The following is a 23,743-nucleotide window of genomic DNA, read 5'->3' as shown; positions in this document are numbered from 1 at the left end:
GAAATATGTGGTCTCTTTTATCTTTTATCTAAACAGCACTCAACTCTTCCTAGCTCCTGCCATTATCTTGAAACATCTGTCAGGACTTCCCTGGTGACCCAGTGGTTGAGAATCTGTCTTCTAATGCAAGGCACACAGGTTCAGTCCCTGGTTGGGGAGCTAAGATCTCACATGCTGCAGGGCAACTAAGCCTGCTTGCTGCGAAGAGAGACGCCCCCGTGTGCCACAACAAACACCCAGGGCAGCCAAAAAGAAAAGAAAAGTAATATCTGTCAACCGGGGGCAGAGTCCAGCGGCTCAGCCTTGGGTCCCTCTATCTCCTGCTTCAGGCGGACTTCTGGATTGCTGGCGGTGATCTGTTTGCTAACCAAGATGGTGGTTACAAGGATGTGTTCATTTTGTGATAATGCATTGACCTCTACAGTCAAAAATTGTATTTTTTTCTGTGTATTATTCTTCAATAAAAAATGTAAATATTTTCTCTACAGAAACCATGCCCAAATTCAAGCAGCGAAGAAGAAAGTTAAAAGCCAAAGCGAAAAGATTATTCAAAAGAAAAGAAGCCTCTCACCTCCAGTCTAAGCTAGTTACACCTCCTCCTCCGCCGCCCTCACCAGAAAGGTAAGGCATAATGTGGAACAGACAAAACATTAAAAATCTGATCAGTTTGGGAGCAAGTCACCAGATGTATCAACGAAAAATACAGAACGCCACTTAATTTGAATTTCAGATAACCAATGAATGATTTTTTTTGTATTGTCTGTGCAACATTTGAAATACACTCAAAAAATTATTTTTTAGTACTTACTCATCCTTTATCTGAAATTAAATTTTAGCTGAGCATCCTAATTTTCATGTTGCAACCATAGTTTAAGAGTTCAAACGAGGGACTACCCCAGTGGCCCAGTGGCTAGGACTCCAGGGGCCTAGATTCAATCCCTGTTCTGGGAACTAGATCCCACATGTGGCAACTAAGAGTTCACAGGCCACAACTAAAGAACCCACAAACCACGATGAAGAGCTAAGATCCTGTGTGCTGCAGCTAAGACCTGGTGCAGCCGAATAAATAAAAATTAATTATTAAAAAAAAAGAGTTCAAACGAAGTAAAAAATCTCAAGGAATTGTGTTTGAAGTTTTGTTGTTGTTCTGTTGCTAAGTCCTTCACTATCTTCCAGAGTCTGCTCAAACTGATATCCACTGAGTAGGTAGGTGATGCCATCCAACCATCTCACCCTCTGTCGTCCCCTTCTCCTCCTGCCCTCAATCTTTCCCAGAATCAGGGTCTTTTCTAATGAGCTGGCTCTTTGTACAGTAACTATTTTCTACTTTCCTACTCAGTTGTATAAATCTGGTAACTAAGTGATAAAAGAGGGGTATACAGCTGGAACTTAAACCTTCGTTTTGGTAAAGTTCGGTTGTTTATTCTCTGGGACTCAGGGCTTAAATGTGTTATTAAAAGAGACTCTGATGTCTAAAAACTCTAGGGTGGTGGTTTTCACAATAACATACTTTATACACTTTGTTTTTAAAGGTCTCTTTACAGAAAAAATTTTGAAACAGACTCAAAAAATCAGTAACCATGATACCATCCTTGATTCCTTTCTTTCCTGAATGTTGCAAAAGTCCCCCAACTGGCCTTCCTATTCTGCCCTTGCTCCCTCTGCAGTGTATTTCAACACAGCATTCAAAGTGAGCCTACTAAAATCATGTCATATTGGTCTTCTACAATGAAAGTTCTTTGTATAATCCACAAGGCCTTTATGGTCTGGTTCACATTATCCAATAATCCTCTTCCCTCCTTCTTTCTATCCTAGTCATCCAGCCTCCTTGCTACTCCTCAAACACCTCAGACAGGCACCCACCCCAGGGCCTTTGCACTTACTGTTACCCTTGTCTAGAATGTTCTTTTCCCCAAATATTTGCTTTGCTAGTTTATTCCGTTGAGGTTTGCTCTCAAAAGCCATCTTCTCAGTGAGACATTCTATGATTACCCTATTGAAATGTTCACCTCCAGGCAACATTTCACATTCCTGCTATCTTGCTTTATCTTTTTCTCCTTAGCATTGTTCACTACCTGAATTCAGTTCAGTTGCTCACTCGTGTCTCACTCTTTGTGACCCCCTGAACTGCAGCATGCCAGGCCTCCCTGTCCATCACCAACTCCCAGAGCTTGCTCAAACTCATGTACATTGAGTAAGTGATGCCATCCAACTGTCTCATCCTCTGTCATCCCCTTCTCCTCCTGCCTTCAATCTTTCCCAGCATCAGGGTCTTTTCCAGTGAGTCAGTTCTTTGCATCAGGTAGCCAGAGTATAGGAGCTTCAGCTTCAGCATCAGTCCTTCCGATGAATTTTCAGGACTGATTTCCTTTAGGATGCACTGGTTTGACCTTCTTGCAGTCCAAGGGACTCTCAAGAGTCTTCTCCAACACCACAGTTCAGAAGCATGAATTCTTTGGCACTCAGCTTTCTTTATACTCCAACTCTCACATCCATACAGGACTACTGGTAAAGCCATAGTTTTGACTAGACGGACCTTTGCTGGCAAAATAATGTCTCTGCTTTTTGGCATGCTGTCTAGGTTGGTCATAACTTTTCTTCCAAGGAACAAGTGTCTTTTAATTTCACGGCTGCAGTCACCATTTGCAGTGATTTTGGAGCCCAAAAAATTAAAGTCTGTCAATGTTTCCATTGTTTCCCCATCTATTTTCATGAAGTGATGGGACAAGATGCCATGATCTTAGTTTTCTGAATGTTGAGTTTTAAGCGAACTTTTTCACTCTCCTCTTTCACTTTCATTGAGAGGCTTTTTAGTTCTTCTTTGCTTTCTGCCATAAGGGTGGTGTCATCTGTGTATCTGAGGTTGTTTATATTTTAGCCGGCAATCTTGATTCCAGCTTGTGCTTCATCCAGCCTGGCATTTTTCATGATGTACTCTGCATATACGTTAAACAAGCAGGGTGACAATATACAGCCTTGACGTACTCCTTTTCCTATTTGGAACCACTCTGTTGTTCCATGTCCAGTTCTAACTGTTGCTTCCTGATCTGCATACAGATTTCTCAGGAGGCAGGTAAGGTGGTCCGGTATTTCCATCTCTTGGAGAATTTTCCACAGTTTATTGTGATCCACACAGTCAAGGGCTTTGGCATAGTCAATAAAGCGAAGTAGATGTTTTCCTGGAACCCTCTTGCTTTTTTGATGATCCAATGTATGTTAGCAATTTGATCTCTGGTTCCTCTGCCTTTTCTAAATTCAGCTTGAATATCTGGAAGTTCATGGCTCACGTACTGCTGAAGCCTGGCTTGGAGAATTTTGAGCATTACTTTACTAGCATGTGAGATGAGTGCAATTGTGCAGTAGTTTGAGCATTCTTTGGCATTGCCTTTCTTTGGGATTGGAATGAAAACTGACCTTTTCCAGTCCTGTGGCCCCTGCTGAGTTTTCCAAATTTGCTGGCATATTGAGTGCAGCACTTTCATAGCATCATCTTTTAGGACTTGAAATTGCTCAGCTGGGATTCCGTTGCCTCCACTACCTTTGATCATAGTGATGCTTCCTAAGGCCCACTTGACTTCACATTCCAGGATGTCTGGCTCTAGGTGAGTGATCACACCATCATGGTTATCTGGGTCACGAAGATCTTTTTTGTACAGTTCTCTTTATTCTTGTTTCCTCTTCTAATATCTTCAGCTTCTGTTAGGTCCATACCATTTCTGTCCTTTATTGAGCCCATCTTTGCATGAAATGTTCCCTTGGTATCTCTAATTTTCTTGAAGAGATCTCTAGTCTTTCCCATTCTGTTGTTTTCCTCTATTTCTTTGCATTGATCGCTGAGGAAGGCTTTCTTCTCTCCTTGCTATTCTTTGGAACCCTGCATTCAGATGAGTATATCTTTCCTTTTCTCCTTTGCTTTTCGCTTCTCTTCTTTTCTCAGCTATTTGTAAGCCTCCTCAGAAAACCATTTTGCCTTTTTGCATTTCTTTTTTCTTGGGTATGGACTTGATTGCTGTCTCCTATACAGTGCCACGAACCTCCTTCTATAGTTCTTCAGGCACTCTGTCTGTTGGATCACTTCTACTGTATAATCGTAAGGGATTTGATTTAGGTTATACCTGAATGGTCTTGTGGTTTTTCCTACTTTCTTCACTTTAAGTCTGAATTTGGCAATAAGGAGTTCATGATCTGAACCACAGCCAGCTCCTAGTCTTGTTTTTGCTGACTGTATAGAGCTTCTCCATCTTTGGCTGCAAAGAATATAATCAACCTGATTTTGGTATTGGCCATCTGGTGATGTCCATGTGTAGAGTCTTCTCTTGTGTTGTTGGAAGAGGGTGTTTACTATGACCAATGTGTTCTCTTGGCAAAACTCTGTTAGCCTTTGCCCTGTTTAATTTTGTACTCCAAGGCCAAATTTGCCTGTTACTCCAGGTATCTCTTGACTTCCTACTTTTGCATTCCAGTCCCCTGTAATGAAGAGGACATCTTTTGCATGTGTTTGTTCTAGAAGGTCTTGTAGATCTTCACAGAACCATTCAACTTCAGCTTCTTCAGCATTACTGGTTAGGGCATAGACTTGGATTACTGTGATAGTGAATGGTTTGCCTTGGAAACAAACAGATCACTCTGTCGTTTTTAAGATTGCACCCAAGTACTACATTTCAGACTCTTTTGTTGACTATGAGGGCTACTCCATTTCTTCTAAGGGATTCTTGCCCACAGAAGTAGATATAATGGTCATCTGAGTTAAATTCACCCATTCCAGTCCATTTTATTTTCCTGATTTCCAAAATGTCGATGTTCACTCTTGCCATCTCCTGTTTGACCACTTCCAATTTACCTTGATTCATGGATCATTCATGACAGATATTTATTTAGTGTGTTATTTGATTTATTATCATTTATTTACTCAATAAATATTTGTTATACAAGTCAAACTGGGAATTCTAGAAGTAAATGAAAAATTTGGCTTTTGGTAATCTCTGGTTCCTGTGCAATATTGTTCTGGGGAAAGGAATGGCAAACCACTTCAGTATTCTTGCCTTGAGAATCCCATAAACAGTATGAAAAGGCAAAAAGACAGGACACTGAAAGATGAACTCCCCAGGTCGGTAGGTGCCCAATATGCTACTGGAGATCAGTGGAGAAATAACTCCAGAAAGAATGAAGAGACAGAGCCAAAGCAAAAACAATGCCCAGTTATGGATGTTCACTACCTAACAACCCACATATATTTATTTTCTTTTAAACTTTTTTGTTTGTACTTGGATATAGCGGATTAACACTGTTCTGATAGCTTCCGGGGAACAGTGAAGGGACACAGCCATACATATACATGTACCCATTCTCGCTCACAATCCCCTCCCATCCAGGCTGCCACATTAACTTCAAGTAGCTTACATATATTTTTCTTTTAGCCCTCTTTGTAAAGCCTATGAAGGCAGGGTTTTGTCTATTTTGTTTATTACTGAATCTATGACACATATTTATTTAGTGTTATTTGATTTATTATTATTTACTCAATAAATATTTGTTCTACAAGTCAAACTGGGAATTCTAGAAGTAAATGAAAAATTTGACTTTTAGTAATCTCTGCCTCTCAGTCATACTATAAAACTAGCTTGCTATTTAATTCAATTCAGTTCAGTCATTCAGTCGTGTCCAGCTCTTTTCGACCCCATGGACTGCTGCACGCCAGGCTTCCCTGTCCATCACCAACTCCCAGAGCTTGCTCAAACTCATGTACATTAAATTGGTGATGCCATTCAACCATCTCAGCCTCTTTCATTCCCTTCTCCTCCTGCCTTCAGTCTTTTCCATCATCAGGGTCTTTTCCAATGAGTTGGTTCTTTGCATCAGGTGGCCAAAGTATTGAAGTTTCAGCTTCAGCATCAGTCCTTCCAATGAATATTCAGGACTAGTTTCCTTTAGGATGGACTGGTTTGATCTCCCTGCAGTCCAAGGGACTCAAGAGTGTTTTTCAACACCGCAGTTCAAAAGCATCAACTCTTAGGTGCTAAGCTAAGAATTATTTAATTAGAGCCTGTTAATGCCAACTCAGGAGTTTTCCCTTTGTTTGATTTTGTCTTTCCTGCAGAGCGGTTATTCCTTCAACAGATATACCCATTAGCAGAAGCTGGCTAAGACTCTCCTGGAACTTCAGATTTCCCAGTTTTACAAATGCAATAAAGCTTCTGACAAATAGAGTATGGTCTATATACAGCTGGTGCCAGAGCTGCATGACCCAGGTATGGATTTGACATACCTTTTTTCAGCATTATGGTTTTTCTACACACTTAGTATGTGTGTTCACGTGTGTGTGCTTAGGTCAGTAGACACTCGAGCTTAGCTCACATAATATGAAGTTAGGTGTTTGTGTCTGTCTTCACTTTTTTTAATAAAATTTTTATATTGAAATGTAGTTGATTTACAATGTTGTGTTAGCTTAGGTATACGGCAAAGTGATTCAATTACACACACACACATATATATTCTTTTTCACATTATTTTCCATTATAGATCATTAAAAGATATTGAATATAATTTCCTGTGCTATACAGTAGATCCTTGTTGTTGCCTTCACTTCTATAAAACATACATTGTAGCATTTTCTTTATCATATTGTCCTTAGCATATTGCTCAACGGAGTCAGACGTCTTTATTTGTGAATTTCAGAGTATCGAAGTTTTAAAAAACACCATCTTTCCATCCCGTCTCTGCCACCGAGAACTTCGTAGTCTAAAACAACGGTTTTGCGTTTTGGAAAATGAAGTATGCAAGCTCCAGGAAGCACTGAAGGTTAGTGTTATCAAATGAAAAACAAAGCCAGATTTAGGTAAGGGGGCAAGAGCTAGTCCTGCATTGGAACTCCAGTGTGCTTTCATTAGAAGGAAGAGTGGCTACAGGCTCGTGCTAGTTCTGGGCATCTTTGCTGTCAGATTTCTTCCTTAAACTGCAGAGGCTCTGCTCTGCATTGCAGGGGGGCTGACGCCTGCAGGCACCATTGCCTAAGCTCCATGTCACTGGCTCGCAGTGTGCACTCATGGGAAACACTGATGAGAGGCTAGAAGGGGTGGGAAAAGTGGAAGTGTTAGTTGCTCAGTCATATCCAACTCTTTGCAGCCCCTGGACCATAGCCCACCGGGCTTCTCTGCCCATGGGATTTTCCAGGCAAGAATGTTGGAGTGGGATGGGTCATCATGTCTTCCTCCAGGGGATCTTCCCAACCCAGAGATCGAACTCACATCTCTTATATCTCCTGCATTGGCAGACAGGTTCTTTACCACTAGTGTCACATATACATGTGTGTGTGTGTGTGTGTGTGTGTGTGTGTTAGTCCCCTCAGTCGTGTCCAATTCTTGGTGACCCTATGGACTGTAGCCCATCAGACCCCTCTCTCCATGAAATTCTCCCAGGCAAGAATACTGGAGTGGGTAGCCATTCCTTCTCCAGGGGATCTTCCCGACCCAAGGAAGACGAAGACGGATGATTTTTCCCCTTTGTTCTCTGTGTTGGGCAGTTTCTCCAGCAATGGCTGTCATTGCTGCCTCAGTCACTCCCACTAGGTCAAGTCTACCATGTTTCTTGATTCTCTGGGTTAACCTAGCTCCAGAGATCTGTTACACTGCCCTTTCCTTTGACCCTCCAGTCTCAGGGTGTTTATGGCTTTTGCTGTCGCTAATGACTGCACTGCCTCACTGTCCCTGGTGTGCTTCTCAGCTCTTCCATAGTATGGTATAGAAACTCTTCCCCATACTACATGTCCCCTCTTCAAAGAAGGTTGGGGTTTTTTTGTTTGTTTTTTGGTTTTTTTTTTAATTTTTGACTGCACCCTGAGGCATGTGGGATATTCGTTCCCTGACCAGGAATAGAACTCATGCCCCCTGCATTGGAAGGCAAGAGTCTTAAACACTGGGCTGCCAGGGAAGTTCCTGTTGCCTCTTTCAAATACTCAGTGTGGTTTCTAACTTCTTGACTGAGATTAGCAGGAAAAAAACTATAGATATCCACTCTCTCCAAACTCCCCTAAGCAAGACCCCTATTCTCAGTGTCTAAAACGTAAAGAATAAACACTGTGCTCATTGTTTTAGAGAGACACTTCTGGGACTATACCCCTACTTCCAGAATTTGTACCTGAAGGTGATCTAGCCTAAAGAGAAAAGGCAAATCACCCCACAACCCGGACCTTAGTTTCTGCATCGATAAAAATGGGGAAGATACCGTCTGTCGTGGGCTGAGTGATGGCCCTCCAAAAAGTTGGTCCAAGTCCTGATCCCTGGAAGCCTGTAGATATTATCTTATCCACCAGGGTCTTTGTAGATAGATAATCAAGTGAAGGGTTTTGAGATGAGAAAATCATACTTCATTATCTGGTTGGACCCTCAAGCCAATGACAAGTGTCCTTATAAAAGACACACAGAGTAGAGCACATAGAGGGAAGAGAAGCAACGGGACCACCGAGGGATAGGCTGGTCATAGGGTCTCAAACCGAGACATACCAATAGACTCCGGAAGCTGGAAGAGACAAGAAACAGATTCTTCTCTAGAGCCTTGAGAGGGAATGCACGCCTTGATTTCAGGCTTCTAAGCTCCAGGAGTGGGGGAGAATGACTTCTCTTTGTTGTAAACTACCAACTTTGTGATACTTTGTTATAGCAGCCCCTAGGCACTATTCTGCCCTCTTACTTCCGAGGGTCATTGTATTCATTTGCTAGGGCTGCCCTGGCAAAGGAGCACAGGCTGAGTGGCTTATTCTACAAAATTTGTTTTCTCACAATTGTGGAGGCTAGAAGTCTAGGGTCAAGGTGCTGGGAGGGTTGGCTGCTTCTAATGCCTCTCTCCTCTGCTTGTCTTCTGTGTCTTTAGATGGTCTTTTCTCTGTGCCCGTGCATCCCTGGTGTCTCTCTTGTGTGTTCAAGTTTTGTCTTTACATAAGGACACAACTCACACTGGATTAGATCCCATCCTAATGGCCCCCTTATTATTTTTTTTTTAATATTTATTTATTTAGCTGTGCTAGGTCTTAGTTGCGGCATACGGGATCTAGTTTCCTGACCAGGGATTGAACCCCGGCCCGCTGCATTGGAAGTGTGGAGCCTTAGCCACTGGTCCACCAGGGAAGTCCTCCTAATGGCTCCTTTTAATTTAATCACTTCTTTGAAGGCCCTGTCTTCAAATACAGTCACGTATTGGAGTATTAGGGGTTCAAGCGTCAATATATGACTTGTGGTTGGGGGAAGACAATGCAGCCCATTAGAGTCAGGTTGTAACCTTTGACTTTTTTTATCAGTTCCTTGAATAGACTATATTCTTGGCTGCATTAAGTATTTTTCCCTCTGCCAGGAACTCTCTTCCCTCAGTCTTTATATCCTTTCTTCACCTGAGAAGCCTAAATTCATCCTTGAGATCATAGCTAAATATTAGTCTCTAGACTTCTAGCTCCAGTGTTCTTGCCTGGAGAATCCCAGGGACGGGGGAGCCTAGTGGGCTGCCGTCTATGGGGTCACACAGAGTCGGACACGACTGAAACGACTTAGCAGCAGCAGCAGCAGCAGACTTCTAGCTATTCACGCTCACAGCACACTTCGTGGCTCTTATTTTTCTCTTTTCAAGTAATCATTTATTTATTTATGACTGTACTGGATCTTCACTGCTGTGAGGACTTTTTCTCTACTTGCAGTGAGCAGGGGCTACTCTCTAGGTGTGGTGCTTACGGTTCTCATTGCGATAGCTTGTCTCCTTGCAAGCACAAGTTCTAGGGTTCACAGGCTCGGTAGTTGCATCTCCCAGATCTAGAGCATGGGCTCAGTAGTTGTGGCACAGAAGCTTAATTGCTCCGGGGTATGTGGGATCTTCCCGGATCAAACCTGTGTCTCTTGCATTGGCAGGCAGATTCTTTACCACTGAGCCACCAGCTAAGCCTTGGCTCTTGTTAGAGTATTACTTAGCTTGTTTCGAATGTGTTTTGTTTATGTTTGAGGTCTGTGTTCGTGTTTTGTGTACGTTTGAGGTCTGTGTTCCTCGGCAGACTGTCAGCTAGATGGGGAGACAGACAGGACTCACGTTGTAGCCACAGTGCCTGGCATATAGCACACACAGAACAAATAGATGAATGAGTGAATGAGCTTGTGACAAATGAGAAAATATTGTAGCGCACGTGGTGTACAGAGAAGACATTCAACACGTGGCAGCTATCATTTTGATGACTGCTCAAATAAATAAGAACCAAATAAATCTGTTCTTCAGTTGCCAAATGCAATTTTTTTCTTCCAGGCCATCTCAGAAAATTCCTCCTGTCCCAGCTGTGGTCAAGCGTGTCACACGGGTGGTGAGCATCCAGACGTGCCCGCCTGTGCTCTAGCCAGCCCTGCAGACTCCGCAGCTCTCCGTCCTCCCTCCCCAGCGCAGGCCGCCAGTCGCCCTCCGCCCCCTCCTCCCCCTCCGCCTCCTCCTCCCCCTCCGCCTCCTCTGCCTCCTCCCCCACCACCGACAGCACCATTGCTGCTCAGAAAACCTGCTCTCACGAAGGCACTTCAGGTAAAAAAAACAGTCTAGTAAAGGTGTGTTTTGGTCAGTGGGTAAAGAAGGAGTCAAGCCAGGTGTCTTTTTTAAGGCTGGGCAAAGGGTTTTGACAGGAAGGACTGCCTTTTGTTCTAATTCCGTCTCCTGCTTATGGCAATTATTGTTTTTAAAGACATGGTCCCCTGGGAGATCACAGAAGTTGGAATTAGAAATGAAAGTGCTTTTTTTTTTTTTTGGAGGATAAATGAATGAAACCCAGCAGGTTGGGAGATTCCTATTGGCTTCTTGGTATACCTTTTTTACCAAGAGGAAAATCTCTCTGGGAAACCAAATTAAAAACAGACTCTTTAGTGAGTGAAGTCAGAACAACAGTAGGCGCAAAAAAGTGCTGTTTGATTCCACTTGTAGGAGGTACCTGCTGCTGCTGCTGCTGCTGCTGCTGCTAAGTCGCTTCAGTCCTAGAATAGTCAAATTCATAGGGTCAGAAAGCAGGAAGGGTGAGGTGGGGAAGGGGAATGGGGACTTACCTTTTTTTGAGGGGGGGAGAAATGGGGATTTAGTGCTTAATGGAGACAGAGTTTCAGTTTAGGAAGGTGAAGAATTCAGGAGATAGATGATGGTCAGTGTTGCACAATATGAATATACTTAGTGCCACTGAACTGTACAGTTAATTATGGCTAAGATAGTATGTTTTATATTACTTAGGATGTGACTTTTATCACAATAAAAAAGCATTTTAAGAAAAAGAACTCGTAGATCCTAAAGTGTAACGCCACTGGATTGGAGAACCAGTCTCCGTTAGAGCTACTTAGCTGCCCACTAACACAGCACTATCTAAAAAGCTGATTACTTTTTACTGCAGGTACATTTGGTTTAAAATGACTGAATCAAATGCAGAGTCTGCTGCTATAGTTGCCCTAATATATACCTCATCAAGTATATGTTCTTGCTTTCTGGCAAGTGTCTCATTTTCTTAGGTAGTTTAGGCAAACTTCACGTTGATTAGAGGAACTCTTTCTATGTCTATATTATTACAGTGATTCCTAAGGAAGATGTGTAGTTGTAGAAAACTAGCCCAGTTCTTACTTAGTTTCAAAGCCTTACGTTTTCATTAATATTTCTCAGTAGCCTTAGCATCCATAGATACGAAAACAGAATTAGTTCTTGGTTGCATGGAAAGAATTTGATTGGCTCCTCGGGGAAATGAGTTAATTTTTAACTCTAAGGCTTTAAAAACTAGATTTGGATTTGCATTTGACTAGATGTCCTGGTTTCAGTTTGAATTCTAATTTTTCCTTATATCTTAAGGCTGGACCATTAAAAAAAAATGGACCCATGCAGATAACAGTTAAAGATCTACTGACTGTGAAATTAAAGAAGACACAGAGTTTGGATGAAAGGAGGAAGGTAAGAAATCTTTGACCACACGTGTGGTCTTTCATTTTTTAACCTGGTTGTCTCTCTCTCTTTTTTTTTTTTACTTTATTTTATTTTTTAACTTTACAATATTGTATTGGTTTTGCCATATATCCATATGAATCCGCCACAGTTATACACGTGTTCCCCATCCTGAACCCTCCTCCCTGTCTCTTAATAGAAAATAAGCATTAAAAAAAAAGAAAAGAAGCATAAGTCTTAGATATAAAAGCTGTTCTGAGGAAAGCATTTGATATTTTATTTGAGTAATTTTTGATCTCCTCAACAGAATATATAAATTCCCTAATTATTTAATTCAGCAGTTTTATGGCAACCATTAGCTTGAAAAGGTAGAGATATACTTTGAAGCTTTGGAATAAAAATTGAATAGATATATTTTACACATACTCAGCATTCAAATTTGTTTTGGTATATTTACATTTTGAATGATACTTTTAAATCTGTTTTTAATAATGTCTGATTTTGTGATTAAAGCTTGTACCATCACCAAAGGCACAGAAGGCACTGGTTACTATCTCTGACCTGCAGCGCGTTACCCTGAAACCAAAGTCCAAAGTGTTATCAACTCGAGTTACAAATGTCTTAATGTAAGGATCTGCACAGAATTACACTCTACTGCTACTTTAAAATAGTAATATTTTGCTTATTTCTAACTCTAAAAATTATATATGATCATATAGGAAAATTGAAATATACAGTGATGTTTAAAGAAAACAAAAATCATCAAATAATCATATCATTGGAGATAGCCACTCTTAACATACTGTTGTTTATCACTCTAGTCTTTTTTTAGGCGTGTACACTATTATTTCCGGTTCATGGTGCTGTTTATTGCAAAATATAAAATATCATCAAGAATTTTCAAATCAGCACAGCTTCAGAAATAATATGAAAACTAGAATGTCTTGGAATCAATGAAATATGTGTATGTAATATACATATTACAGGTATATGTGTATGAAATATGTATATTAAATACATATTGCATGAAATATGTATATACATACATACACATGTCTGTACCCATGTGTAATTTATATTGAGTTGGCCAAAAAATTTGTTTGGTTTTTCTGTGCATTGTTACAGAAAAATGTGGATGAATTCTTTGGCCAGCCCAATATATACAAATACAGCTTTTCTCATTACTGTGTCATAAACTTTCCCCTGTCTCATTAAAAATTAGCTTAAAGAATCATGTTGACTTCTTCAATAGATGCAGTTTTTTAATATGTGAACTTCATAGATAAAATCCTTTTTTGAGACGTTTAGGTTGTTTGTGATTTTTTTGTTTCTGGAACTCTTCAATAATCATCCTTGTCCATCATCTGTGTGCATAACTGAGTTTTGCCCTAAGATGGATTCGTACAAGTGTAATTACAACGTCAAAAAAAGTAACTTATTTTTAAAAAATAATAAAATGAAAGTATTAGTTATTCAAGTATTAGATTCTTCTTATTATTAGAATCATTATATCACTTTATGCTCCTATCAGCATCTACTGCTATTTTTTAATGTAACAAACTACTTTCTAAGATGTTGCCACTTTGAAATGATTGCTTTACTTTGAGAAAAATTATACAATCTGGTGAGCTCTAACTTTTGTATTTTTATTTTATCAGTACTCCTGGTAAAAGTCAGTTAGATCTACGGAAACTACTTAGAAAAGTCGATGTGGAGAGGTAATCCATTCTCCTATCTTTATGCTCTCTACATTCATTTGAGAAGTTGGCATAAAACACAGCTCCCAATCTTTTTATTACCTTTGCAGGAGCCCAGGTGGAACCCCACTTACTAATAAAGAAAATGTGGAAACAGGAACTGGGCTGACCCCGGTGATGACCCAGGCCTTGAAGAGAAAATTTCAGGTAAGCCTTTATGAAAAGCATTTGGTTCCTTTTCTTCAAACTCTTTAATTTAGATTCATAATCTAAAGCATCTTTATTAATAATAGTAGTAATTTTAAAACAGTTCCTTATACCAGTCCATCCTAAAGGAAATCAGTGCTGAATATTCATTGGAAGGACTGATGTTGAAGCTGAAATTCCAATACTTTGGCCGCCTGATGCAAAGAACTGACTCTTTGGAAAAGACCCTGATGCTGGGAAAGATTGAAGGCGGGAGACGGGGACGACAGGATGAGATAGTTGTATGGCATCACTGACTCAATGGACATGAGTTTGAGGAAACTCCAGGAGTTGGTGATGGACAGGGAGGCCTGGCGTTGCTGTAGTCCATGGGGTTGCAAAGAGTCAGACACGACTGAGGGACAAAACTGAACTGAACTGATGCTTTATAAAGAACTTCATGTTTGCGGTTCATGGAATGCTATGAAATAGCTAAGATTATCATCTCTACTTTAGCAATGAATGTCTGGTTTTATTAATTTCATTCATAACTATTTATTAAGCAGTCCCTATATGCCAGACACTGTGCTGGAATACCAGGGAGATAGTGATAAGCAAAAACAGGCACAGATCTACTGTCTTGGAGCTTTCAGTCTAGTGGGGAAGGTAGACAGTAATCAACAATCACAATTTGTGTAATTTTGCACTGAAGTAAATTCTGTGAAGGAAAGTAACAAGGTTCAGTGAGAATCCTTGGAGCTTGCCAATCAACTTGTCCTGCTGGGCACTGTGTGGCCTTCTTTGCAGGTGAGGCCTGATGCCCCTTTCCTTCAGTAGGAGTCCACTCCCAGATCACATTATGGTGATACCATAAATTGTGAAGGGCAGAGGCCTTATTTAACAACTAAGCCCTTTCCTTCTTTCTCTTATTTTGGCTGTGCCGCTTGTGGGACAGTTCCCCGACCAGGGACTGAACTCAGGCCATGGAAGTGGAAGCACTAAATCCTAACCCCAAGGAACTCCGCCCTTCCCTTCTTTGTTCAGCTCTAGGTCTTTTTTGTCCCTGCCCCACCCTATAACTACTCTAGTGGATTGGTTAATGTGGAAGCATGTAAAAATGTAATGAGCCACAAACCCATGTACTGAGCAACAGCATCAAAAATCACAGATGAGGCTCTTTCCTGGTGGTGCAGTGGATAGGAATCCGCCTGCCAACGCAGGGAACAACTCGGGTTCAATCCCCGGTCCGGGAAAATTCCGCATGCGGAGGAATCACTGAAGGGTGCGCCACAACTACTGAGCCCAAGGTCTAGAGCTAGTGCTCCACAAGAAGAGAAGCCACCACAGTGAGAAGCCCGCACACGCAATGAAGAGTAGCCCCTGCTGGCCACACCTCGAGAAAACCTGCGCAAAGCAACGAAGACTCAGCTCAGCCAAAAATAAATAGTTTAAAAATATCATAGATGAGACCTTTGCCATATGTTGTGCTCTCCAAAATCCACTTAGTAGAGGATGGTGGTGGTTGTTCAGTTGCTAAGCTGTCTCCGACTCTTTGCAACCCCTTGAACTGCAGCACACCAGTCTTCTCTGCCCTTCACTGTCTCCCGGAGTTTGCTCAAACTCAAGTCCATTGAGTCAGTGATGCCATCCTCTGTTGCCCCCTTCTCCTGCCCTCAGTCTTTCCTAGCATCAGGGTCTTTTTCAGTGAGTTGGCTCTTTGCATCAGGTGGCCAAAGATACAGGGTATTTAGTAAAAACTTGTTTTAGACATGGAATAACTTTCCCCACTCCTATTAGTTAGGTTTTGCATTTGACTGTGGGTAAGAGAAATCTGACTATAGTGGCTTAAGCAAATGGAGGCTTATTTGTCTTTTCTGCATATTGCCTTGGGAAATAGGGAGTGGATACAGGGTATAGCAGCTTCCCCATGTCGTCACCTCTCTTCCAACCTTAATACATGGCTTTTATCCCTACAGTGCAGAACATCTACACTGCCTAAAGCCTCTTGTCTACATTGTAAGCAAGATAAGAAGGGCAAAGATCAAAAAGGTATCCTAGCTAAACTGCCCTTCATCTCTTTAAACAGGTGATATGCAGGAACTTTGATTATATCAGGGAACTTGGAAAAAGTGATTTTTAGAATCTGGCCGCATTGCTGCCTTGCATAAAATCTGGGTTCTGATACCGAGGAAGGAGAGCTATGCTGGCCACAAGAACATAATTCATATTATAATTGGGACTTCTTGTTTTTTTCTTAGCTGGCTCACCCTAGAAGCCCACCTCAAACTCTGCCAGTTTCTACAAGCAGCTTTGATGAACAAAACTGATGCCACCTCTGCCTAACTCCCAGCAATGATCCATAAAATGTACAGATAAAATGACCCCAATCCTTTTGAAGTATAATATGTGTAAATAATTATATTAATATATAATTCATTTGAAGAATTAAAATATGTATGGAGCCCATGCATACTGTAATGAAAAGTGGGAAATAGAATACTTTCTAGTTTACACGATTACTCACAGGACAGATGGGAAAATGCAATCCCCAAAGTGATGTTTATCCTGAAATTACTCAATTTAAGTTAGGAAGGTTATTCCAATTTAACTAGATAACTCTGATTTGTGCTCTATAGGTACAGTTATGACATTAAAATAACCTGGTACCCATTCATCTTGGGTATTCTCAGGAAATTAAAAAGCAAAATATTTCATCCTGTAAAGCTCATCCATTCATTAAGTGCTACTTAATCCAGAAAGACCCTCTAGATTTTATTTCTGTTCCCTATAAGCAATTAAGTAAGATCATCTCCCATCCAAACCTAACTATTCCAAAAGGATTTGAAGTGAAAGGTCCAATGTGACCTTAAAAATTAGAATTTCATTTCTAGTATCATAGGTAGGTAACAATATCAGGCTTACTGAAGTCTGGGATATTCTTTAATTTGATATCTGTTATCCACATTTGTACAGCTAAATATAGACTTCATGAAGACCTACATGAACCTTGGGTTTTCTACAGTGCCCCACTAGGGACTCTCTGAGGTCCATAGCAGATTCACCGTGAGATCTGATTCTCTGTCCTCAAGCACCTGTTGAATCAATAGCAGTAATTCTGCACAATCACGGGATTTTACTTTTTCCTGCCAATTCAGGGTTGCCAAACTTAGCAAATATGAATACATGCCTGCTAAGTCACTTCAGTCGTGTCCAACTTTTTGCGAACCAATGGACATAGCCCACCAGACTCCTGTGTCCATAGGATGCTCCAGGCAAAAATACTAGAGTAAGTTGCCATGCCCTCCTCCAGGGGATCTTCCCAACCCAGGGATCCAACCTGCATCTCCTGTCTTCTGCATTGGTAGGCAATTCTTTACCACTCAAGCCACCTTGGAAGCCCATAAATACCTGACACCCCCACCAAATTTGAATTTCAGATAAACAACAAATAACTGGAGTGGGTTGCCATTTCCTTCTCCAGGGATCTTCCTGACCCAGGGATCAAACCCAGGTCTCCCGCATTCCAGGCAGACGCTTTAACCTCTGAACCACGCTTTAACCCTCTGTTTAATAGGGCCCATTAAACAATGAGTAATTTTTTAAGTATAACTGTGTCCTAAATATTGCCATGGGCTTCCCTTGTAGCTCAGTCAGTAAAGAATCTGTCTGTAATGCAGGAGACCCAGGTTCAATCCCTGGGTCGGGAAGATCCCCTGGAGAAGAAAATGGCAACCCACTGCAGTATTCTTGCCTGGAGAATCCCATGGACAGAAGAGGCTGGCGGGCTACAGTCCATGGTGTTGCAAGAGTCAAACACGACTTAGCGACTAAACCACCACCACCAAATATTGCCTAGGAAATATATTTATACTTAAAAAAATACGTCATTGTTTTTCTGAATTTCAAATTTACCTGAACATCCTATGTTTTTTTTGGCAACCCTACCAGTCAGTCTCCTACAAGGTTGCCAATATCTGGGAGCCCCTAGTTTTGTCAGACATGTCTGCTTAGCAGTAGGTACTACTGTAGCTTCAGCCAGGATCCCTATCACTAATGTGATATCACTATCGCTAAATATCATGAAAGAAGAGGAACTCTCATTAGGGTGAGCGAGACTCTGAAGGCACAGCATTAGCTCTGATGCTCATAACTTCCAATGCAGTTCCAAAATAAGGATAGGTATCATGTAGAGCACTTATTCAGTAAATGATTGTTGCATAGACGTTTTATTTGGAACAGTACTTTATTCAGAGTAGGTGAATCAAATTCATAACCTGGGTGACCAGCCATAGAATTTCACTGCAACCTAAAGACTGTTGGTTGACCTGTTTTAGGCATGCCATCTTGGATACCCTTTGCCCTCATGTTAGTGTTAACAAATCATTTTTCTATAACCTCTCCTCAAAATTTGTAAACATTTAGCCATAAAAAAAAAAAAAAAATAAGGATAGTGGCTCCTCACGGAGGAGAATCAAGGAGTGTCAGTTTTACACTGAACTTTCCAACCTGGCAGGAAGCAGTTACATAGATGATGTCCCTGAAATATTCCCTGATTAGGCTAAAAAGATATTTTAGTAATTTCCCAAAAATGCCTATATTCCCTCAGATAAATGTAACTTTGAGATGCCAAATAGAGGGTTGTAAAAAGTCACCAGGCTGGAAAGCAGATATGGAAACAGTATTTTGTTTTGATGAGACCCACATTTATACATTTATACCTACATTTACATTTACGGATAAAAATTAAGCAGATACTGAAGTTAAATACATCTGTTTCTAATAAAAACTTTTTAAACCTGTTACTACGTTTATATTAAGTCAAATAAAGGGAATGATCATTGAGAAGAAAGCAGGTGAGTATTTATAACAATATTTTATGGGACATCTAATAATGTTTATAATATTAATAAACCAATGTGTACTGTATCAATTTAAATGATTTTATCATTCTTGTGAGATAAAGGTTCATTTTTTTAAAAAGCTATAGAAATCCTATGGTTAAATATTTGTAAAGCTGCTATTACTATCGTATCAGTATTAAAATGTGTTCTATCTTGTATATTTTACTAATTTTTATGACAGGTTTCATATTGTACCCATTTGAGAATCCAATAACTGCTATGGCTTCATTAAATTGTTGCTGATCATGTGTTTCCACTGTTTATTTTGAGACTGAATGTCAACCAGAGAATATAAACAATCACGGTGCATCCAGTTATGTTTTTGAATAAAGAACAAAACAAAACTTTGGTCTTTCTCTTTAACATTTTTTACTAGAAATATAACATATACAGGAAAGTACATAAAACATAAACAGACACAATATCAAACACTCATGTGACCACCAAGAAAGGGACATTTAAGTGTCTAGAAGTTCTGCCTGTTTCCATCCCTAATGTGAATACCTTTCCTCAGGAAGTTACTACCAGAATTCCCTGGTGGTACAGTGGATGAGAATCCTCTTCCCAATACAAGCTACACAGGTTCCATCCCTAGTCTGGGCAGATCCCACGTGCTGCAGAGCAACTTAGCCTGGGTGCCACAGCTACTCAACCCATTCACTGCAACTACGGAAGCCCGCACGTCTAGAGCGTGTGCTCCACAGTGAGAGAAGCCTGTGCACAGCAGTGAAGACCTAGTGCAGCCAAAATTTGTTTTTTAATTAAAACAAACAAAAAGAACCCAAAGGCTTAAGCCAAAAATGGGTTCTCTTAAAAAAAAAAAAAAAAGTAACTACTCATCTGTTTGTTTTCCTTTGCTTTTACCCTCTGAATATGCTGGGCCTAAATATGCATCCCTAAATGCTATGATTTTTTTTTTTTTCTTTAAATTTGGCTATACCACAAGGCAAGTGGGATCTTACTTCCTTGACCAGGGCTGGAACCTGTGCCCTCTGCAGTGGAAATGCAGAGTTTTAAACCACTGGACCACCAGGGAAGTCCCCATGCATGCCATGTTGAACATTCTTGAACATGTACATTTGTGCAAGAGTTACTTTAATGTGTATGTCTAGGACTGGAACTGTTAGGTGGTAAAGCCTGCCTGTTTTCTAGATAACTGTCAAACTAGTATTCCAAGTGGTTGTACAAATCAATGGTCCCTTCAGCAAAGTATGAGAGTTGTAACTCTTCTTCTAGGGAGTCTTTTCAACTTAGTTTTTTAACATTTTGTTTACTTGGGAAATTACACAAATGATGTGGTTAATATATACTATTGTTTTCTGGATTTGTAAGTCAAAGAATTGTTAATATTATAGCAGGAAAGTCACATACTAAACATAGGAAATAATGTACATGATGAGGATCACAACAGAATTTATGTGGATCAGTCAGTTCAGTCGCTCAGTCGTGTCTGACTCTTTGCGACCCCATGAATCGCAGCACGCCAGGCCTCCCTGTCCATCACCAACTCCTGGAGTTCACCCAGACTCACGTCTATCGAGTCAGTGATGCCATCCAGCCATCTCATCCTCTGTCGTCCCCTTCTCCTCCTGCCCCCAACCCCTCCCAGCACCAGAGTCTTTTCCAACGAGTCAACTCTTCGCATGAGGTGGCCAAAGTACTGGAGTTTCAGCTTTAGCATCATTCCTTCCAAAGAACACCCAGGGCTGATCTTCTTTAGAATGTGGATAAATATGTACAATTTGTTATTTTAGTTTCTAAAGAAGAGGAAGAGAATCTGGACATATAGAAGTAGAGAAGGAAACAAGTAAAAACCAAATAGACAAAATTTGAAAGCCCACTTCCAGTCCTTTCTAAATTCTTGTTAGCAAATAAGTATTGCCTGAGAAGAATTTCCCAAAGCCTAATATAGCTTAATATATCAAAAATAGCAGCACCAGGACCTAGGGCTTTGAGAATTCTTTTTCCCCAGTTTTCTTGAGATATAATTGACATATGACCTTATATTAGTTTAAGGTATACAACATAATGGTTTGATATATGTATCTATTGCAAACTGATTTCTACAATAAATTTAGTTAACATCAGTCACCTCATAGAGTTACAGGCTTTTTTCTTGTCAAGAGAACTTTTAAGATTAGAAAGAAAAATTAGAAAATAGAGATGTAAAAATAAGAATATAAAAAAACAATAAAAACAACATATTCACCCAAAAACCTGCATACAGATGTTTATAGGAGCTTAATTCATAATTCCAACACTTGCAAGCAATTAAGATGTCTTTCAGTAGGTGAATGGATAAACTGTGGTACATCCAGATAATGAAATATTATTCAGCACTAAAAAGAAATGAGCTAGCAAATCATGAAAGACATAGAATAAACTTAAGATGCATATTACTAAGTGGAGGAAGCCAATCTGAAAGGCTACACACTATATGTATGATTCCAGCTGTATGACATTCTGGGAAAGACAAAACTATGGAGACAGTAAAGATCAGGGGTTTGGGGGAAGGGGGGAATGAATAGGTAGAGCACATAGGATTTTTAGGGCACTGAAACTATTCTACAAGACACTTACATGGCAGATACAAGGCCTACATTTGTCTACACCCAGAATATGCAACACCAAGAATAAACCCTAATGTATGGATTTGGGGGTGATAATGATCTGTCAAAGTAGGTTCAGATATTGTAATAAAGGTATCACTCTGGAGCCTGGTGTTGATAGTAAAAAAAGATATGCCTGTGTAAAGGGTATATGGGAGCTCTCTATGCTCAATTTTGTTATAACCCTAAAACTGCTTTAAAATTTTTTGCTATAACCCTCAGTTCAGTTCAGTTCAGTCACTCAGTCGTGTCCGACTCTGCAACCCCATGAATTGCAGCATGCCAGGCCTCCCTGTCCATCACCAACTCCCAGAGTTCACTCAAACTCACGTCCATCGAGTCGGTGATGCCATCCAGCCATCTCATCCTCTGTCGTCCCCTTCTCCTCCTGCCCCCAACCCCTCCCAGCACCAGAGTCTTTTCTAATGAGTCAACTCTTCGCATGAGGTGGCCAAAGTACTGGAGTTTCAGCTTTAGCATCATTCCTTCCAAAGAACACCCAGGGCTGATCTCCTTTAGAATGGACTGGTTGGATCTCCTTGCAGTCCAAGGGACTCTCAAGAGTCTTCAACACCACAGTTCAAAACCATCAATTCTTCGGCACTCAGCTTTCTTCATAGTCCAACCCTCACATCCATACATGACTACTGGAAAAACCATAGCCTTGACTAGACAGACGTTTGTTGGCAAAATAATGTCTCTGCTTTAACCCTAAACTGCTTTAAAATTAAAAAAATTTTTTAATTCTTTTTTTTTTTCAAAAATAGGGGAAAAGAGTAAAGAAAAAAAAGTCAATAAATCCCAACAAGTTTTAAACATTTTGGTGTATAATCCTCTGAGCCTAAGATTTTTTTGTTGATGTACCTCACAAATCTTTCAAAATCACTGGCTTTCTTTTTTTTTTTTTTTTACTGGCTTTCTTTTCCACTGATATGAGTCAAAAAAGAAATCTGTTCACCTTGCTTTGAAAGATGTTTTTAAGGTGGTGCTTCTCAAACTATACTGTGTACAAATTATTAGATTTAGTTGTAATGCATGTTCTGATTAGTAGGTCTTGGTGGGACCTAAGAGTCTGTATTTCTAACAAGTTCTTTCTTTAGTCTACACTTTGCTGGGCTTCCCAGGTGGAGCGGTGGTTCGATCCTGGGTCAGGAAGATCTCCTAGAGTGGGAAATGGCAACTCACTCCAGTATTCTTGCCTGGAAAATTCCATGGACAGAAGAGCCTGGTGGGCTATAATCCATGGATTGCAGAGTCAGACCCAGTTGAGCATGGATGCACTCTCTCTACTGGCACTACATCTTGCACAACAAGGTTCTAGAGCTTAAAGAAAAATATTTTTATTTGTGTACTTTTGATAAAGTCATTTGACACTGTGGAATTTTTGTATTCTGTGAACTACACATTTAACTGCTTTCAAAATGCTCAACACTGCTAATTATTAAAGAAATGCAAATCAAAACTACAGTGAGGTATCACCTCACACTAGTCAGAATGGCCATCATCAAAAAGTGTACAAATAATAGAGACTTCCCTAGCAGTCAAGTGTTTAAAACTCTGAGCTTCCACTGCAGGGGATGCAGGTTTGATCCCTGGTCAAAAAAATAAAAATAAAAAATTAAAGCTACAGAGTGTGTAGGGAATACTCCTACACTATTGGTGGACATGTAAATTGGTGCAGCTACTATAGAAAATCAGTATGGAGGTTTCTTCAAAAACAAAATATTTCCAACGGGGAAGAAGGAAGGGTGGGTGGGGATTAAAAAAACTCTCAGCAATCCCAATTCTAGGCATATATCCAGAAAAGATGGAAACTCTAATTCAAAACTAATTCAAAAAGATACATGCACCCCCAATTGTACTATTTGCAATTATCAAGACATGCAAGCAACCTGAGTCCATCAACAGAGAAATGGATAAAAAAGATCAGATGTGTGTATATATATACACATGCATAAAATGGACTATTACTTGGCTATAAAAAAGAATGGAATATTGCCATTTGCAGTAACATGGATAGACCTAGAAATTATCATAGTGAGTGAAGTAAGCCAGACAGAAAAAGACAAACATTAACACTCATATGTTGAATCTAAAAAAGAATACAAATGATCTTATTTACAAAACAGAAACAGACTCCTCACAGACAGAACAAACTATGGTTACCAAAGGGGAAGTGGGGGGCGGGAGGGAATAAATTAGGAATATGGGATTAACAGATACACACTACTATATGTAAAGTAGATAAGCAAGGATTTACTGTATAGCACAGAGAACTATATTCAATATCTTATAATAATCTATAATGGAAAAGAATCAGAAAAAATATGTGAAAGTGAAGTCGCTCAGTCCTTTCCGACTCTTTGCGACCCCATGGACTGTAGCTCACCAGGCTCCTCGGTCCATGGGATTTTCCAGGCAAGAGTACTGG

The 23,743-nt window shown here is 40.2% G+C and overlaps 1 protein-coding gene across 9 annotated transcripts in view; it reads left to right on the top strand.

Moving 5' to 3' along the window:
• PRR11 (proline rich 11) overlaps positions 1-19,047 on the top strand; it is a 30,849-nt gene extending 11,802 nt beyond the window's left edge. For 4 of the 9 annotated variants that reach the window (XM_086360635.1, XM_086360632.1, XM_086360636.1 and 1 more), the window contains exons 2-11: positions 489-621; positions 6,098-6,248; positions 6,676-6,798; positions 10,273-10,536; positions 11,830-11,928; positions 12,433-12,545; positions 13,578-13,637; positions 13,727-13,823; positions 15,779-15,851; positions 16,061-19,047. In XM_086360635.1, the coding sequence (XP_086216761.1) occupies positions 494-621; positions 6,098-6,248; positions 6,676-6,798; positions 10,273-10,536; positions 11,830-11,928; positions 12,433-12,545; positions 13,578-13,637; positions 13,727-13,823; positions 15,779-15,851; positions 16,061-16,074 (1,122 nt within the window). In that variant the 5' untranslated portion in view covers positions 489-493 and the 3' untranslated portion in view covers positions 16,075-19,047. Of the gene's footprint in view, positions 1-488; positions 622-6,097; positions 6,249-6,631; positions 6,799-10,272; positions 10,537-11,829; positions 11,929-12,432; positions 12,546-13,577; positions 13,638-13,726; positions 13,824-15,778; positions 15,852-16,060 lie in introns of all 9 variants that reach the window. The other 5 variants (XM_086360638.1, XM_086360633.1, XM_086360639.1 and 2 more) reach the window with 2 other exon arrangements.
• The last annotated feature ends 4,696 nt before the right edge of the window (positions 19,048-23,743 follow it).

This window comes from Bos grunniens, chromosome 19 (genome assembly GCF_055505025.1).
Source record: "Bos grunniens cultivar Pamir isolate PY7600 chromosome 19, Bosgru_T2T1.0, whole genome shotgun sequence".
Lineage (NCBI taxonomy): Eukaryota > Metazoa > Chordata > Mammalia > Artiodactyla > Bovidae > Bos > Bos grunniens.
Note: the sequence above shows the minus strand (reverse complement) of the source record. Positions and strands in the feature narration are given on the sequence as shown.